Source organism: Trifolium pratense, linkage group LG7, assembly GCF_020283565.1.
Source record: "Trifolium pratense cultivar HEN17-A07 linkage group LG7, ARS_RC_1.1, whole genome shotgun sequence".
Taxonomy (NCBI): domain Eukaryota; kingdom Viridiplantae; phylum Streptophyta; class Magnoliopsida; order Fabales; family Fabaceae; genus Trifolium; species Trifolium pratense.
Genome location: NC_060065.1, coordinates 7,967,744 through 7,987,635, shown reverse-complemented (window position 1 = coordinate 7,987,635; position 19,892 = coordinate 7,967,744). Strand labels below are relative to the sequence as shown.

Genomic DNA, 19,892 nt, shown 5'->3' with positions numbered 1-19,892 from the left:
GTGGAAAATAAAGGACCAAAACCAAATTATTCCTTTGGTGATAATCGATTTTAATATATATTAGTAAAATTCACAAATATATATATATATATATATATATATATATATATATAAGAGCTTCACTTTTTTTTTAATTAACAAGAAAAAATTCCTTTTTTAGTTTACTTATTTCCTATAGCTTTAGGGTTTAAAATAGATCCATACCTATATATAAAGAGGATATAAAATTTTTTGGGTGTGTTTGTGTCAAAAAAATATATATTGGGTGGACTTTTCATAATACCAATAATATCTTTAACTTTTCTTTTTATCAACAAAAATATTTTATTAACAAACTCACCATAACATAAAGACATGTCTTTTTTTTTTTACATAATTTGCATAATATTTTCTAATCGATATCTCATTACATAATATTTTAAAAAACGTGAAGCTCTTATATATCTATATCTATGCTATATAATAAAAGAATACATGAGTTTTGGTGTGGACTTTTTATAATATCAACAATAATTTTTTTAGTAGCAACAAAAATCTTTTATTAACAAACTCACCATAACATAAGACACATATTTTTTTTAGCACCAAATTTTTTTATTAACAAACTGCCCATAGCATAAGACATATTTTTTTCTTTTGACATAAGACACAGGTAGGCGCGGAATGCGCCTTCCTATATATATATATTTATTTTTTTAAAATAAAAAAATTGGTTTTTGTTTTATTGGGTTTTGTTCCTTCATTAATCTAAAATATTTGGTTTTGGTCCATCATTTATCACATGTCAAGCTGTTAGCCACATCAGCGTTTTTGAGACGACATGGACGAAAACCAATACAACTTGCACATGCATGAACTTTTTTAAACAAAAAAACAATACACCGACTAAAACAAAAAAAACGGGAACATACGCCAATGTAATATTTAAGAAAAAAAAAATATTTAAATGGCCAAGTTTCTAAACAAGGAGCTTATGCAAAGTGAAGCACGGAGCTCCGCGAAACCGACCCGAAACATTTGTGACTCGCTTTCTTTCTTTCGACTCAGAAACACTGAAGAGTAGCAACTCAAGTTCTTTCTTCGCCCTCTTTGTTCTACACAATCATGTAATTCGGCTATTCTTCACCCTGTTTGCGATTTTCGTTTCTGTGTTGTGATTTTTATTTGGTTCATGTTGCTTTTTGTGATTTATTTTTTGTTCATGTATGACCCTTTCAAAATTCATCATCATTGTGCACAAGCTATTTGATAAAATGCTTTAATTGTTGTACTTAGTAGAAAAAAATAAGAATGTGCTTGTTTGGTGTGATTTTTTAGAACCATATGTATATTGCTAATATTTTTACTGGTTTCTGAGAAATTAAAAAAATTTCACTAGCTTAGTGCTAATATGCAGCCAGGATAATCAGTAGCTTATTGCATTAGGATAATGATTACACACAATTTATTACTACCATTTTTCAATAAAATATGTATACTATATATATAGTAGTAGGATCCGACTCGTCGATAGTGAGTTATTCACATTAGAATGTAAAGTGAGTAATGTCAACTAACTATATATTTAGAAACACAGTGGAAAGTCGGCAACTCAAAGCTAGCTCACGTAGCTTCAATTAAAAGTGCTTCTAGTGATAATGCACCGTGGTTCCAAACACACTCTAAGTTACTGATAGTGATCCTTTGAGCCTTTCAATTTGCATAGGAACTGTAAGATGTATTTATTTACATGGTAGTAATTGATGGCTTTCAATCAAATTGGTTTTGGCTTATAGTACTACTGGTATGGATTTGGATCGTCTAAAGGGAGTAAAGTGTAAAGTGAGAAAATCAAAGGTTGTGATCGTAACAACTCCATGATTTGTTATGATGTACCTATAACATCTACTTTTGTGCATTGGTTATGTGTAGCTTATAATTATTAAGTCTAGTGGATTCACTATATTAGTATATTGTCAAAGTTTTGCTATCTGACATAGGTTGGATAGATGGTGTGTGTTCGGGAGTCTAAATTTGTTATCTGTGCACTTTAAGTAAAAATGAGAGAGCAGCTATACCTATACGAGCATCAATTGGTGATGCAACCTTAGTGAACCACAAAGATACCAAACCCATAAGGATGATTACCAACACTTAATATTGAAACTTGCTAATTTATGCTCAACGCTTATTTTTGTATAAGCACTTTTCAATGTACACTTCCAAACGCAAATAGCTTATCTGACATAAGCTCTTATAAGTTATGACATAAGATCTCACGTGATAGGCTTGTATGCAATAAGCGCTAAATAAGTTGTTTATCCAAACAGGTCCTAAATCTACCGTGTTCTCCTGGAAACGTCACATTAAGTCATGCAAGTGGTGTCAAATGCTCGCCAAGTCTCTCGGTTCTTGCAATCTCCAATTTTCCTTTCGTCTCATTTTCGAAGCACCGAAGAACCAATTCTCTCAGGGCTCGCACAACGCAATTACAAGCCAGGGAAATATGGACCGTTGAATTTCTTCGGGTCAAAGGGTTTTTACAGTTCTGAAGTTGATAATGTTGAAGGGACTCCAACAGGTTCTTATTCATTTGTGAATTGGATATTCCCTTTTTCGAATTTCATTTTTGTGATGCTTATTGACTTGTGTTGTTGAATTTTGAATGTAGATGCTGTGAAGGATCTTTATGATAAGATGCTTCAGTCTGTAAATGTTAAACGGTCCATGCCTCCAAATGCTTGGTTGTGGTCAATGATTGCTAATTGTAAACACCATCATGATATTAGTCTTCTCTTTGACATTTTACAGAACCTCCGCAGATTTGTTAGTTTCTATTCTCTTCCACTCACCTCTTTATTTTCAATTATTTATTTATTTATTCACTCTCTTTGCTATGGTGATGAATTTAATCTATTTGTTGAGCAGAGGTTGTCAAACCTTCGCATACATGATGATTTTAACTGCCATCTCTGTCGTGAAGTTACTAAAGCATGTGTTCATGCTGGAGCACTTGATTTTGGTATGCTTTATTTGCATGTCCACTTTGTCTTTTATAAATCTGTGTTGTTTTGTTTGTGAAATTTGATGATATGAAATGAAATTTTGGGGTTATTTGGCTTAACTGTGTGAGCAGGAAAGATGGCTTTGTGGAAGCATAATGTCTATGGATTGGCACCGAGTGTTGCATCTGCACACCATTTACTGGTATTGTTAGACATACTAATGTCCTAATTTCTTTGATTCTGTCTCCTGTTTGCAATTGGTAAGCTAATGTCAATTTATTGCAGCTGTTTGCTAAGAAAAACAATGATACCAAACTATTGGTGGAAGTAATGAAACTTTTGAAGAGGAATGATTTACCATTGCAACCGGGCACGGCAGATATAGTTTTCAGGTTTGTTATTATTTTAGCATTTTCAATATTTTATTTCGCAATACAAAAAAGTAGTACTTTTTAAAATTTGAATATGACATTTACCTCTTAAAGCAATTGCTCAACATTTAATTGATATAATTGTTGTTCCCTTTGTCGCTGCCTGGCATGCACTCAAGTCAAATCCTGCTTTGCTGTTAGTATAAGGCTACAAGTCTACATTACAGTTAGTTTGCTTGATTTTTTGAGCTTGCAAAATGCTTAGATGCATTGTAATATAACATGTATTTGGTACCAAAAGAACCACTTTTTGAAGCTGAAAGTGAAGCAAATCAGGATTAAAAAAAAAATGAAGAATCTACCCGTTTTTTTATGCTTCTAAAGGTTTACTTTTTTTTTTTTGGAAAGATCTGAAGGTTTACTTTTGTATTGTATAACACTAAACATAAATTATGATCCTCACTTTTTATTTTTATGTTGCTTTCATTCTCATTTGTATATGCTTCTGACCTGTTACCTGGGTCAATCATTTGCAGCATTTGTGACAATACAGATGAATGGGATTTGATTAATAAGTATGCAAAAAGGTTTGTCAAGGCTGGTGTAAAACTACGAGAAACCTCATTTGACACATGGATGAAATTTGCTGCCAAAAGAGGTGCGCATAGGTTGAGTTTTCTTTTTGACTTGATGTTTTTTATCTGCCTAACTTTGGAAGCTTCTATTGAATTTTAACACTTGTTTGTCAAAGTGGATTCCTATATTGAACATAAGCTATCCATAAAATTATTGACATAATAAATTACCTACTTTTTGCTGGCTTTTGGTTTTTCTTTCTTTCCTAACTTGCATCTTCCCCAACGTTGGCAATCTGTTTTTTTCTCAGTTTTTAGGAAATTGAAGAAACCCAAAATAGAGACAAAACCATATAGGCAATGTTTTGAATATAATATTATTTGGTTATACTGTTAATTATTTTATTTTCTGGGGTTGTTGCATTTGGATCAGTCTAGCAGAAATTTTCTCCAAATGTATCCCCTTTTGTAAACCCTAGTTGAAATTCAGAATTTGAAAATTTTAAATAACTGCTTCAGCTTTGCGTACAGTTTTTCGGCGGTCATAAAAGGACAGTTCTAACATTGTTTATTGATATGGAATATATCATATATTGGAACAATACACTTTTGCGTTTTTGACTGAAGAATCATGCTATCTTAACTTGATCTGTCCTTATCTTGTTTTAATTGAATTGCTTCAGCTATATTGATAACCTTTTCAAGGATTTCATGGCAAAGAATACATGTATTAGTATCATATGATTTCAAGATCATGCCATTGATGATTTTTTGGTCTTCCTATAATCATTTCTTATTATGGTGAACTATTCATTTATGCCTTTTCAAGATCATTTTCTTATTTGCAGGCGACACCAAGTCATTATGGAAAATAAAAAAGTTGCGATCTGGCTCAATGAAGCGGCACACTTTGGCAACTGGGTTTTCTTGTGCCAAGGTAGCAAATCCATCCACACCATTGTTTGATTTGACAGTTGATTTTGATTATAATGCAATTACCAAGCTTATGTGCTTTGTGTGTAGCTTATTGTGTGATATGTCTGAGTTTTGCTTAATAGACAACATACTATCCGGAACATATGTTGCACGTAATTGTAATTATTTTGCTTTTTTCAACATGTTTTGCATTCGTCAATTTGTATTTTGAAGAGTCAAGTTGTTTCATTTAAAGAAAAATAGATCAAAAGCTTCTTAATTTCCCAGATTTTAGAAGCCTTACCCAGTATTAATTCGCATCACATGAGTTCCCAATGCTGACATGTGTTTCGACTTCTCAGTTGCTGGATTGTGTTGTAGCAGAGTTCCACTTTTATAACAAGCCTAAGCCTGCTTTTATGACTGTGTAGGGTCTTCTGTTGGAACGTAAGCCTAGTGACGCTGTTGCCATCATTCAAGTTCTAAATCAGGTATGGAGTGTATGCTATTTACTTTTTTATATATTAATAAATTTCTTCACCGATCATTGGAACAAAGAAATGCTTCTCAAATAGAAATACAACAGTGCGAGATAAAGCATAAGGTTATTACCCTACTGTAAAGATTGGTTAAAGTGCAAACCAGTTTAGATACGAACAGTTGTGAAATTGTGGCAAATATTATAGCTTATACAAAAGCACTAATTTGAGAAGCTTATAGCAAACTGAGTGGAACATCATATTTGTCTTTGGATAGTCTTTTTTATTAACTTTGTTTTATTGATTTCATTGTTTCTAGACTTTGTCTGATGCCAAAAAATCAGGCATGAAGGATGAACTTCAAAAACTTGTATCTGAGTGGCCTTTCGAAGTTCTTAAGCACAAAGAAGAAGAGGAAAGAAAGGTATACTATCTCATTGCGAAGAAATTTTAGTTTTGACATTTTAGTTCAATTGTTTCTCTTTAAGACAGTGACATGTTTTTTCTGCTTTACTGACAGACATTAGCAGCCTCATTGAAATCCGATATCCTTGCAATGGTTAATGGTTTACTGGACATGGGACTTGAGGCAAATATAAGTTTGGTCGTTTGGAAGACCTAAACAGAAGAGATGGTGTTCCACAATAGCATGAGTTCAGAATTTGATGACTTCCAAGTTTTTGTACATGCTTGTTTTAGGAGTATCTATTTATCAAGATGCTTCATAGCCCTAGTTAGATACCAAGTCTCCGATCGTAGGAAGCGTTGTTTACTTTTGCAATGGAAAATAAAATCATCAATCCACGGCAATACAGGTTCGAATCCACAACCAAACAGCGCAATCACAAGAACTCAACCACCAGACCATAGCACGTTGGTGGCATTTAGCATGTTTTTTCAAGAACTGAAATTTAGATTTCAGTATGTTGGAATAAATTTTTTTTTTGGCATTTGCTTCTACTATAATGTGCAAGCAATTCCTTTCTATTAATAGTACAAGTGTTTTTTAACCTCGTTTTTTCATATTGAAGTAAACTATTTCCCCCTTCAACTTCAATGAAGTAGTTGTTATTGATGTTGCATATAAATTGGGCATTATGATTTACCCTTGCTTATTGAAAATTTCTAAAATGTAAAATTCTAGATCGTCGAAAAAACTATTATGTTTTGATACATTGCTATTGTAAAGTTCTAAAATGTTTTACACGTCAACTAATCTCAACTACTTACCAATTCTCATTTGTATGATTTTAAAATTAGATATGATAAGTAAAAAAAAAAAAAATAGATATGATGTAAAAAATCATAACATTGTCAATGTATATAATTACTAGTGAAAAAGGAAAAATAGGGTATGAAATGATTTGTAAGTAAAATATGCATTAGCCATATTCTATGACCTTGCATGAGAGGTTCTTATGTGATATGAAACATCCTATAAGTTATAACATATTTCATTTTGTAGTGAACTATAGATAAAATTTATAAAAGCTTAAAATCTAAATATTTTTGAAAAAATTATATAGGTTTGATACCGTTTTGACAACCACAAATATTTGTGACGGGCCATATAATTAGCACAAATTTTCAAGTTTTTTTTTCTCCTTACAATGGAGTAGATGATCGAACACACGACTTCATGCATACTACTCAAACCTCTCACCACTAGATCAAACTTACTGGCTTAAACTTTCAAGTTTCAACTCAACTGCAGAAGATCCCCTGACTTGTTTTGCCACCCTTAAAAAAAGTTTTGCGTGAGAAATTGGTTTAAACTTAAATAGCTTTTCATAATAAGTCATTTTAAGATAGATTGTCTATCTAATGTGAACTGACAAGGTCAAGGCAGAGTCATCAATTATGTACTCCCTCTATCCCTGCTTATCAAAAAAAAAAAAAAAAATGTACTCCCTCTATCCCTAATTTTAGAACCTTATACAAAAAGTGTCCTTAAATAGAAAACGCTCTACAAATTTTTAGATGAAATTATGACTCCTTTTCCAAATACATCCATCGTTAATACCATTAATTTGCATTGAAATATGAAAAAGCAACATTGAATACATCAAATATAAAAGGCAAATTAATAATCTCTCACAAATCAAACAAAATTGTTACTCCAACAACTTTTTCTTAATACTGTGATTTTTGGAAAGGTTCTTATAAAAGAGGACGTAGGGAGTAATTCTTAAAATTCTCCATTCCATTCGGCTTCATTCGGTTCCATTCAATTCTGGTACTTTCTGTTCATTTTAAGAGATCCATAGCTATTGCTACACAAGTTTGTCAATATGGTCACACTCTTCCTATGAGCTCTTTTGCACGCAATTTCAATATGGTCGTATTCACCATAGTTGTTTGGATTTGGCAGTCGTAAATCCTTAATCTGCTCAATGCATCTTTTCCTCAAATTATTACTCAAATTTTTTAGATGAAAACATTCATCAATGTCAAGATACTCAAGAAGAGGACATCCGTCAAGAATAGCAAGAAGGCCAATATTAGTGATACTAGTTCTTTGAATATCCAGATAGCATAGTTTAGACATTGTTTCGGAAATAGCAAGTGCCAAATGATCTTCCTTACCGATACTAGATACATACAATGGTCTTGCATACTGGAGAACTTCTAAAAGAGGACAAGATCGGCCAAGGGCTTCAAGAGAATTACTTGAAAGGTCGCAAAGTGAAATGCGCACCTCCTCTAACTTTGGAAGCTTTCTCACAGCATCAATGAATCCTTTATCTGAAATTTGAAAGCATTCAACAAGTTGCATGCATCGTAGGTTGCTGGCACTATAAAATTTCAATTAATAAAATATTAAAAATTGCTTCATAAAAACGATACATATAATCATTAAGAAACAAAGCATCTTAAAACCTAAACTAACCCCCGAACCAAATTAGGCAGTCTAGTGAACCAGATACTGGTGGTGAAAACTTAATAAACATCTTAAAAAATGAAACACAGATGATAAAAACAGTAAATACTCACTTGATTAGGAGAAAAAGTATTTTGATATTAATAATTACCTTTGAGCTATACATTCAAGGATATCATCTGAGCCAAAATACTCAATTTGAATGTCAATGAGATGACCACAACTTCGTTCAATAGCATACTGACAAATCTTAGCCAACTCTCGAAAACTGCAGGTGAAATAGTCGAAACCAGCCATGTGAATGGTGCGCCACATGAGAGGATCCTTGCATATGTTCCACCATTGCGGACACACTAGACATGCACTTGTCACAACTTGAACAGTAGGAAGCCTCTGAAGGATGTTTGCAGTGATTTCTCTCGGAAGTTCAAGCCAATTTGGCACAGTTGTACAATCTCCTTTTGCTTTCTTTGAAGCAATTGAACAAGCTGATGGCATCATCATATATGCAAAGTTTCCAACGGTAGGATGCAAAGCTGAAGCAATTGTTTATAGAAATATTATAACCTTTTTATACACACTAAAGAGAGAAAACTAAATGTTTTGAAATGAAACATATTCCAATAAACTAATTATTAAAAAGTTACTACCGTTGGCGAGGACCCCACGGTTCGATCCCCGCAACGAGGGGCCGGAACTACTTGATGTCAGAACCGACCTCGAACCAGATTAAACCGGTGGTGAAACCCAAAACAAAAACAAAAAAATTACTACTGTTATCACGCGTGCACTTCTCAATAAACACTAACAGTAACAGGGGAACCTAAACGTTTTGAAACATATTCCAATCAATGATAATAATCAAAGTTGCTCCGTTTCCACTTAAAAAAAAAAAAACTAGTAAAAGAGCCGTGGATTCACGCAAGTGAGTTTGAAAATCAAATTTAGCTAAAAAAAACTTAAGAAACAGTGAGTATCAAAATAAAATTTAAATAACAAAGTTGAAAGAGCATGGAATAGGTTAGCAGAGCAGTGAAAATCATCGAAATCAAATATAAATCGAGCATGCAATGAAGTTGAAAGAAAATAAGATTAGAAACCTTGGAATGGTGGAGTTTAGAAACAGTGGTGGAGGGATTCTTCAAATCTTCGATTGACAGTGACGGTGAAGGTTTGAAAGAGAAGGAGTGACGGCGAAGAGCTAGAAACGGCGGAGAACGATTAGAAACACAGGAGTGACGGCGAAGGTTTCACACCATTGCTTCACAATTCACATCATTCTTCCTATTTGTGATTAGGGTAAATGTTTTTTTTTTTTTTAAGCCAACGGTATCCTTCTGGCTTAAATGTCGAGGCTAAACTTTCGAGGTAACTGAGATTTATTTAAGGGTGAACCTCTCCCAATAAATGCTTCTTCATATGCATTAGGGATCGAACCCAGGACACATATATTAAGGGACCCAAGTATCTACCACTTGTGTCACACCTATGTAGCATGGGTACTCCTAAAATGATGAAGTACTAGTACCGGGTACGTACCAGTTCCGGATACTTCATTGTACGCACCGATTCCGTACCCATTTTTATTTGTTTGGTTTATGATGATGAATACGGAAAAACATATTGGCCGTTGAAAAATCTCTTAAAATATAAGTAATTTTTTATTATATTTCAATTATCTCTCATTTTTTATGAAAATAGTTGAGACGGTGGACCAAAAAAAATTAAATCTTCAAAACATGATGATAATAATTCACTTAAAAATAATTTTTCTAATATTTTATATTAACGTACCCGTACCTTAAATTTTCTAAAAATGTCATACCGCATACCAGTACCCATATCGGATATCGGTACCGTATCCGTACCTAGCAATACCGGATATTGGTAGGGTTAATGTTTTGAGAGAGGGAATATCATAGAGTGTAGGAAAATGAAATTGGAAAATAAATTCGCACCTAATAAAAAAGTTTTCAATTCTTACATTTTTCTTTATAATCAAGACAAGATAAAAAAATTAGGGAAAAATACACTAACTTCTCCTGAAGTCTCTTTAAATGACACAAACACTCCCTCTATTTTATTATTAGACACTAACCTCCCTTGAGATCTCTTAAATGGATAAAAACTTCCCTTGTCAACTTAACACCATTAGTTTAACCGTTAACCACTTATTATAGGCACCAACCTCCCTAAGGTCTCTTAAAACCTTTCTTCCATATCAACTTAACACTACGTGTCTTCAAAACAAACAACAAAAAATAAACTTTACTATGCATCAACAAACCTGCTCAGCAACTAGGTGCTCTATTTTCTTTTGTGTATTGAAAATTTCTTTGATTCCTACTACTAAGTGTATGCTTGGTTTCAATTCTGGAGCATCCAGAATTGATTCTGGACGTGTAGAATTGATTCTGACTTGTTTGGTTTCTCAAAAGTAGAATTGATTCTGCCTCCAGAATTGATTCTACTTGAAGCTAGAAATCGTAGCTTCTGATTTTAGAATTGATTTTTACACTCAAATTTTTTGTTCAACTCACTTTTTCATGAATATATCCAAACATAAACCACTTCAGCTTAAAATCAATTTTGGCCAGAATCAATTTTACAGAATCAATTCTGCCAAAATCAATTCTCTCCGCCGCAGAACCAAACACACGCTAAGTACATCAACAAGCAACTAATAGCAGCAGACAATATAGCAATCATATAGCCAGTGCAATAATTACCGAGAAATCTCCTACTATCCCTTCTATTTTGGTTGGCTTAATTAACATGATCACAACATTCTTTTAACAAGAATAGGCAAAAATAATTAACAAGTAACAATACTCAAATATGTCTTTCCATGTCAATATATATAACTGGTAAACTCAAATCTGTCGTACAAACATATCAGAATTGTAACAATCAAATCGCCAATGACAATTAACATGTAGTAAATATCCCCAAAAAACAGTAAATATCCATGAAAATATCTCCAAAATCATTTGAATATCTCAAAAATTAAAATATATCCCCAAAATCATCTTCATCATCAAATCTTCAAAAAGTTTACATTAAGATTGCCTTCTTCTTCATGAGTGTCGGTGAGCATTCTCATGAGCGACTTGGCTATTGTTAAAGTTCATAGAGAAACACAAAGTGACGGCTAGAGTTTCAATAATATTAGAATTGCATTGTTTAACAAAATAAGGATTACAAGACAATTTATAATAATTCCTAATGGACTACTAGACTACCAACATATAAAGCTCAATACTTAAAACCCTAATAATATTATTATCTAACACTTCCCCTCAAACTCACGATGCAAGCATTGAGAGTTTGTCAAACAGAAAACGAAAAAAATATATAAGAATATAAACTCAAGACTTCTTATCCTAATACTACCCCTCAAGCTAAAGTTTACTAAAGTTTTGAGCTTGTCACAAAATTAACCCTGAAAATAAAATAAACCAACTAATTGCATTAACCGAAGTGTGAAACAAGATTCAACTTCAGCTTCATACTTCAGACTTCAGGCTTCGGATTTCAGGCTTCGGAGTTTTAGAATTTCAAAGTTTCAAATTGTGAGTATTCCCTCACCAGACAGATTGCGAGCTTTCGCTCACCAGAAAGACAGATTGTGAGTATTATCTTAACTCACCAGACAGAACCAAACAAAACCAGTCATAACAAAACAAACCAAATCGCAAGAAACTAAACTAAATTGATCATAATCAAACGAAACAGAATCAAATCAAACGGAACCAAACTAAATTGAACGGATTAAACCAACCAAAACCAAAACACCAGTAACATGCATAAGTGCATTCAACAACCAAGTTAAATGATATACCAACCAACAAAATTCTCCAAACAAACCTATAGTTCCACTTTACCCGAAGTAATCAAAACTCACGGAATCTACCAAAACAAATTTATTCTTCAATACCAATCAGCAAAACAACTACAAATGCAAACTTTTGGGAATTTGAAAGCGGAAGCGATAAATAGTTCAAGGCGGATCGAACCTTACTCTTGATACCATGTTAAATATGCTTGGATCTCATCCCAAAAGCTAGCTCAAAGGGTGAGGTTGCTCTCACATATTTATACACTTCACATTCTGGGAACCTAAGCAATATGGGACTTCAAACAAACTCCGACAACACAAACAACATATTCAACACCCACCCTCACGCCTAGCGTGGTCCTGGGTCAGATGTCTGCATTGCAGTCCTTAACCCAGCTCTGATACCATGTTAAAGTTCAGAGAGAAACACAAAGTTACGGCTAGGGTTTCAATAATATTAGAATTGCATTGCTTAACAAAATAAGGATTACAAGACAATTTATAATAACTCATAATAGACTACTAGACTACCAACATATAAAGCTCAATACTTAAAGCCTAATAATATTACTCCCTCCGGTCCTATATATAAGGAACACTTTGGAGAAAAAAAAATTGTCTTTTTTATAAGAAACACTCTTTAAATTTATTCTTTATTAAATAGATAATCACTTATATACCCTTATTAAATTGTATAAAATGCAATCTATTCCAATGTTATGCATTAATTACACAACACATTCCCAAAGTTAGTTTTCGAATAACACCCAATATTTTAGAATTTTTAATAAAAAAAAAATAACTCCTTGGTATGTGTGTTTTTCTCAATATGTTCCTTATATATAGGATCGAAGTGAGTATTATCTAACAGCTATATCCTAAGTGATCTTGACTTGCAGGCTCACTCCTCCCTCAAAATGTACCTGCAAATGCACACAACCTGGGTTAGGTTCATCATCTTCATTGTTCCCCATCTTCTATCCTAAAAACCTAAAACATGAACGCAAAATGGAAAGAATAAAAAGAGTAAATAAGAGGCCTCAAAAGAAATAGACGAAATAGACAAAAACGAGTTACCAAGAAAGCGGCAATGACGAAAGCGACCAAACGTTACTAAGTGTGTCACAAGAAGGAAAGCGACGAAGATGAAGGATAGCCAATGTTTAAGGGTTGTTAGATGATGCTTGCACTGCATGGTGAGAACAAAGTAACAGTAAATGAACAGACATATGAAGAGAAGAAGGAGAAGAGACAAAAAAAAAGTGTGTGTTTCTGTTTTGTAGTTGACGGCGTTTATATTAGGTAACGGCAAGGGAGGTTTGTGTTATGTGAGAAAATAGAGGGGGTATTAGTTAGTAGTTACATATGGATAACTAATTCAGGGAGGTTAGTGTATTTTTCCCAAAAAAATTCATATGAAAAAAATCCTACAATTTTTTTCTTTATCTAAATTAATTGAATCCTACTATTATTTTTTTAAAAAATAGAATGCGTATTAGCAATGATCAACAATCAACAAAAATTTGGAGTTGGAATGTGTTTTTCAATAATGAAGCGCTTTTCAATAATCAACGAAAATTTGGAGTTGGAATGTGAATTAGCAATGATCAAGGAAAGTTTGTGAAAGCAAAAACCATGTAGTTTCATGGCATTCTCCCAACACAAGAAGCTGAAGCAAGAGAAGGCATTATGTGGCTTGATGAATTGGAGTATGCAAGAGTGGTTATTGAACTATATTGCATGTTAGTGGCAAACCCCATCATGCATAACTCTATAAACCGAATGAAATTTGACTCTATTATGCAAAATTGTCGTGCGTTATTACAAAATCACTAAAACTTTGAGATAGTTTTTGTAAAAAGACAAGCTAATTTTGTTGCTCATTCACTTGTAAGGGCGTCAAAATTTTATGCTTGCTCTCAAAAAATTTATTCTATTTGATCTTGTATTGAAACTATTTTGATGAATGAAATAATATGAATTTTCGTGTGTTAAAAAAAAATCATTATTCCTCTAGCTAAACTATTTCAATTAGTTTGTTATTTTTTTTAATGAATTTTTGTGTGTCAAAAAAAAATCATTATTCATCTAGCTAAACTATTTCAATTAGTTTGTTATTATTATAACATGTCTTTGCACTTCCAAAAAGTGATTATAAACTTATTGTAAAAAAAAGTAATTATAAGCTTTTAAAAATATAAATTGGAAAATTGTTTTGGACTGGGCCTAAGTACGAGTTAATGTCAAGCACAATCCACCTAAGCATCGAGCAAGACCCACTTAGGCGTCGTGCTCGGTCCACTTAATTGTCGAGCTCGACCAAATTAAATGTTGGCTCAAAGCCACCTGTCCATGCTCAACGGTTGCAATTGTTAGAATCAAAGAAATAAACTAAGATAATAACAAAAGAGGCTACTAGGGTTTCATAATATTACAATGAGAAAAGCTTGAGTACAAAGAGAAATCTTAAGTATATATAGTAAGACTTAGACTAAACTAGTACTTAGAAACTTAAAATTCCAATAACATAAAGGCCAACAACTTATTATCTTAACACCTACCCTCAAACTCACTATGCAACAACAAGAAGCATCAGGAGTTTGTCAAACAAAACGAAAAACATACTTAATAATATAAACTCAAAACATTTTATCTTAATATTGTCCCTCAAGCTAAAGCTTACTAAGCTTTAAGCTTGTTACAAAATTAACCCAGCAAATAAGCTAAATCAACTAATATCACGATCAGTGGAGAGCAGCAACTAGCAACCAAAAGAGAAACCATTAGAACGAGAGGATGACTAAATCAAACCAACACACCAGATGAAACTGAACCAATTGAAAAAATCCAACTTAAACCAAACCAAATTGTACAATCCAAACTGAATCAATAGAGGGAAGAACCAAACTAAAACCAATAGAGAATAATCAACCAGCAGAGAGAGAAGCAATCAAACAAAAGAAATCATTAGGGAGAAGCAATCAGACATGAGAAAAATTGACAGAGAGAAACAACCCATTAGAAGAATCAAAAGGGGGAGAGACAATCAAAAAGAGAGGCTAATAGAGAAACAATCAATCAGAAGAAACCAGATTGTGAGCACTTGACCCACTAAACAATCAAATTGTGAGTACTCGACTCACCAAACAATCAAATTGTGAGCACTTGACCCACCAAATGTGAGCACTCGACTCACCAAACAACCAAATTGTCGGCAGTAGACCCACCAAACAAACAAATCCAAATAGAACCAAACGAAGTCAAACCAAACCAAATTGAATCAAATGAATCCAAAATCAAACCAAATAAAACTCATCCATGATAGAAGCACTACGACAATCAATCAAAATTGCACAACAGATACCCCTAATTACACTATACTAGGGACTGAACCGAAGTGAAATCAAAATAGATCCAATATATTTAACTATACCAAATAACCATTTGATATTTTCAAAGGAAAAATCCTCAATCAAGCACTTCATATGTTTCTTGTTTTCCATCCAATGTGCTTCAAGGAAAAACCAATCAGAGAGAAATTGAGACAACCAATAATAAAACATAACGCTAGAGAAACCAACAGAGAGCAATTGATAGTTTGATACATTTTCCAGAACCAAATTCTAAACAACAATAACAATTTAGGGGTAGTAGATAACTTGCACCAGCCAATCAAAATTTTCCACAACTAAATATTTCAACTTTACTTGAAACTATATATATACCCAAAACTCCAAAGAATACCCATCTCACAGAATCGTCATATATATCGTCCACTCAACAAACCGAACAGATTCAATCCCAAACTGAAAACTAATATATAGCAACAACAATGTAATTAAGTGAAACTTACGATTTTGTTAATTTGTTTCGGAACCAAATCAAATAGACAAATAGCTACAGCCAACGAACAAACCCAAATTGAAAACTAAGATCGATTATGTTTCCAAACTTTTGGAAACTCGACAGCGGAATAACAACAATACACTCAAGGAGGATCGAACCATGCTCTTGATGCCATGTTAGAATCAAAGAAATAAACTAAGATAATAACAAAAGAGGCTACTAGGGTTTCATAATATTACAATGAGAAAAACTTGAATAAAAAGAGACATCCTAAGTATATATAGTAAGACTTAGACTAAACTAGTAGTTAGAAACTTAAGAGCCCAATAAGATAAAGCCAACAACTTATTATCTTAACAGCAATATCCAGTCATATTGTAACGGGGGACATCAGAATGATGGACATTTACTGCCCACCAAAGCTCCTCGACAATCATTGATGTGAAAACTGTACACTTTTTTTTAACTAACTCCAAATATATTAAAAAGAAACAAGGAAACACTATTAAGAGAACATAAATCAAAACTCCATCAATTACATATTCTAAAACTCGTTAGACCTAATTTGTTGTTCAACATGCTCTCCTTAGACCATGTACAATGGTAACAAAATTCAACACCCACTTTTTCAACTCCCAACACTCCACATTATTTTCTTTTTCTTCCAGCTAATAATTCAACACACATTCAACTTTTACCCTCTCTAATGGTTTTTCATTCAACACTCTACCCCACCACTTTTTATTTCATATTCTTATTTAAATTTAAAATTTTGTTTTTATGATTACATAAAATTACAATTATCGATTAAAATTAAATTAAAATAATAAACAGTTAACGATTTATTAGGATTTTGATAATTGTTGGGATTTTGATAATCGTTAGGATTTTGATAAGTAGAAGAATTTTGGATGTTGAAATGATTATCGGAATCCATTTCACTAAAAAAAAGACTAAAACTTCAAAATAAACACTAATAGAAATATAATAATAAGATTAAGAAGTGAAAAACTTGGTTTTTTTTTTGTGTCCAAATCAAATGAATCAAGTCTTTATTTATAGACAAAAAAAAAATCATGAATTTTGGTAAAAAAATAAATAAATTTGCAATAAAATAATTGAGTTCAAAATATTAATTAATGTGATAAAAATCCAGACAACTAATCATCTGCACGCACCAAAATGGGCCAACTGCAGCGCGCCACATGTCCCTCCGTTTTTCATTCAACTATGTTGAACCCTTTCAACACTTCTCTCCTCCACATCACTTTCAACTCCCCTCCCTCCAATGATTTTCAATTCTTCAACACTCTTTCAACACCATAATTCAACACCATTGTATATGGTCTTAACAAAATCAGGAGCATGCAACCAAAAAGTGAAAGAAGATAAAGTATAACTATGATTTGCAAAACTGTCCGCAACTTGATTCCCGGCCTTCTCTATAAATGTGAGTCACTATACCATTCATCTACTTGAAAAGAGACATGACATTATTCCATATGTTCCTTAGATTCCAAGTAACCATAATGTTGGATTTGTTGAAAGCAAGCACAACAAGAGCCGAGTCCAATTCAATCCGTAAGTTATGCGAGCAATGTTTGAAGTGTTGGTTTGATATATAAATTGGAATTTCCTTTTTAGTTGTGATGGGGTTCGGTTGTAGCATAACATCTAGTGGGAAGAATGGTTAACAAAATCCGATAGTTCTTCCTATTTTGATGACACATGCAAGCTTTTTTTTTTTGGGGGGTACATGCAAGCTTTATTAAGGTAAGTTGAATTTTTTATTTTTTTTGAAAACTTGGGATTGGGGGATGGTTTGTGGTCCGTGGAGGTGAATGGAGAAAAGGAAGATACACTAATTGCATTTCTTTCACTCAATTTCCTATAAATAACCCCTTTTTTCCACATGCAAGCTTTATTGTTTTTCTATTTTTTATTTATTTAAATAAGTGATATTTACGTATTTTTTTTGTTTTATTTGAATTTTTTCTTTTGTGATTTTTTTCATTATTGTTTTAATCTCGTCTTAGTGCGAAGTTTTTGTTTGTATTTTCCATTTTAGTATGGTGTTTGTTTTTGTTCAGATTTGCAGGTTTGTTTTGATCCAAATTCAGTATAGATTCAATAAATTTAGCATCATCAACGTTGCAGATCCGGATAGTGATACATGATTATTCCGGACATTTGAAATTTGTAATATAAATTGTAGGCTTTGTCATAGACATTAGGTTGTTTTTGCTATTTACTCGGATATTGTGAGACTGTTTGCAAATTCATCCTTATTATAGTTTATAGCGAAACTGAATATGTAATTATTTCGATCGATGTATTCTCTATGAATTTGAATGAATATTGTTGCTTTTGAGTAAAAAAAATCTTTTTTCCCTTATGTATTGAACATTTATTAGTTAATGAAATGCATTAAACTTGTTTGATTAAAAAAAAAAAATCCTTTTTCCAAAATGACTATTTTGGTCATCAAAGCTCTAATAAACTACCATGCAAATAAGTATAATTACTATACTGCACATCTCATGATAGCTTTGTCACTATCTTTGCATATTTTGATTAATTTCTATTATGCTACTATACTAGTTGGCTTAGGTTGTTACATATGGTAAATAAATCCTAGTTTTTTTTTTTTTTTTTTATAAGCAAATAAATCCTAGTTTTGTTAGCTCCTTTTCGTGTTCTTCCTCTCCTAAGCTTTTGTTCCTCTTTTTTCTCTAAGTTTTTAGGCTTACTTACTTTATATTAATTCTGTGAAAAGTGGTAAATTCTAATTTCTCATCTATTTTTTTTTGACTAAATTTCTCATCTATTTATAACCTTCTAATAGGTATTTTACTTCTGACCAATACTACGGTGGACCAGTTTAACAAGTGGTCTAGCGTGGACCGATGATTAAAATTATAAAAAAATAATGACTATCGTCGATAATATTTTTTAAAAATAAAAATTATGATCCTTCTCATTTTAATTACGGTTAAAAAGATGACATTATTAACGTCAGTACGAGACACATCTTTATTGTATGTTGTTTTAATCAAATCGGTGGGAATTAAGTCATTATTTTAATCATAAAAATAATTATTAAATTATACTTTCAAACATCAACGTATATTATCGATAATATTTTAAATATTTTTTAAATACTGATCCACATTGAACCACTTAATAAAGTAATCCATATTATAATTTACCTCTTACTTGTTCCCAAAAAGTCATAAAACAAACTCATCTTTTATTTCCAATTAATTTATAATGTTTCCAAAAACTAAATATATTTCTAAAATATGTTTCTAAAATATAACTCTAAAATATGTCCCTAAAATATAACACTAAAATATCTTTCTAAAATATGACTCTAAAATATATTGCTAGAATATCTCGTCTTTCTGATATATTTTCATTTTCTATAAAAATTCCTTTTGTTTATATTGTTTTACTAACATATACCCCTTTGTTCCAATTGAGCTCATTTGCACACACATCTCCTAATTGGACTCACTTCCCATACCTCCACTTAAATTTCTAATTTCTTTTCTCATACTGCATTCTACCTTATTTACTAATACCCCGTTTCTCATTTAAATTCTATTTTTCTCCTATTTCTTCCATTCTAATTACTAACTAATTCAAATGAGCTCTATTTTATGGTTATCTTCTCAAATTTAATACCTTCACCTCACCAATTATTTAATAAACACATAAACATCCTAAAATTAAATATATTCTAACAAAATCACTATTTCTAAATTTGGGGTGTTACAAGATTCGGCTTACTTTTAACTTCCTTCGCATCAAGAAATAAGAAGAAATCGAGAGTATAAAATCAAAATTGTAAGATGCGTGAAATATTTGTGAAATATCGAAAATCAAGAGAGAAAAAGCAATTTAATTTTATTTCATTACCAATATTGTTGGTTCCTTTGAATACATTGTCAAAGTTGCAAGGGTGTAAAATTATTGAAATAAAAATAAAAATATAATTATT

At 32.2% G+C, this 19,892-nt stretch overlaps 1 protein-coding gene and 1 pseudogene across 3 annotated transcripts; one reads left to right on the top strand and one right to left on the bottom strand.

Annotated features, from left to right (window-relative positions):
• Positions 1 to 915: 915 nt before the first annotated feature.
• On the top strand, positions 916 to 6,449 carry LOC123898299 (annotated as a pseudogene).
• Positions 6,450 to 7,265: 816 nt separating this feature from the next.
• On the bottom strand, positions 7,266 to 9,561 carry LOC123898300 (putative F-box/LRR-repeat protein 23). Of its 3 annotated transcripts, none has more exons than XM_045949220.1 (3): positions 9,306 to 9,519; positions 8,357 to 8,741; positions 7,266 to 8,113 (listed from the first exon to the last, which is right to left on the bottom strand). In XM_045949220.1, the coding sequence occupies exons 2-3, from the start codon at positions 8,707 to 8,709 to the stop codon at positions 7,552 to 7,554; spliced, it is 915 nt and encodes a 304-aa protein (XP_045805176.1). In that variant the 5' UTR covers positions 8,710 to 8,741; positions 9,306 to 9,519; the 3' UTR covers positions 7,266 to 7,551. The 3 variants fall into 3 exon arrangements, with proteins under 3 accessions (XP_045805176.1, XP_045805174.1, XP_045805175.1); XM_045949218.1 differs by having other exon boundaries at positions 7,267 to 8,119; positions 8,856 to 9,519; XM_045949219.1 differs by having other exon boundaries at positions 7,268 to 8,119; positions 9,306 to 9,561.
• Between the last annotated feature and the right edge of the window lie 10,331 nt (positions 9,562 to 19,892).

Bases quoted from the DNA above. Each gene is read 5' to 3' on its own strand.
- LOC123898300 (XM_045949219.1), bottom strand. From the start codon at position 8,709: ATGATGATGCCATCAGCTTGTTCAATTGCTTCAAAGAAAGCAAAAGGA. The intron at 8,120-8,356 runs GTAATTATTAAT...GAAATTTTATAG, and splicing joins CTTGAATGTATAGCTCAAAG to TGCCAGCAACCTACGATGCA.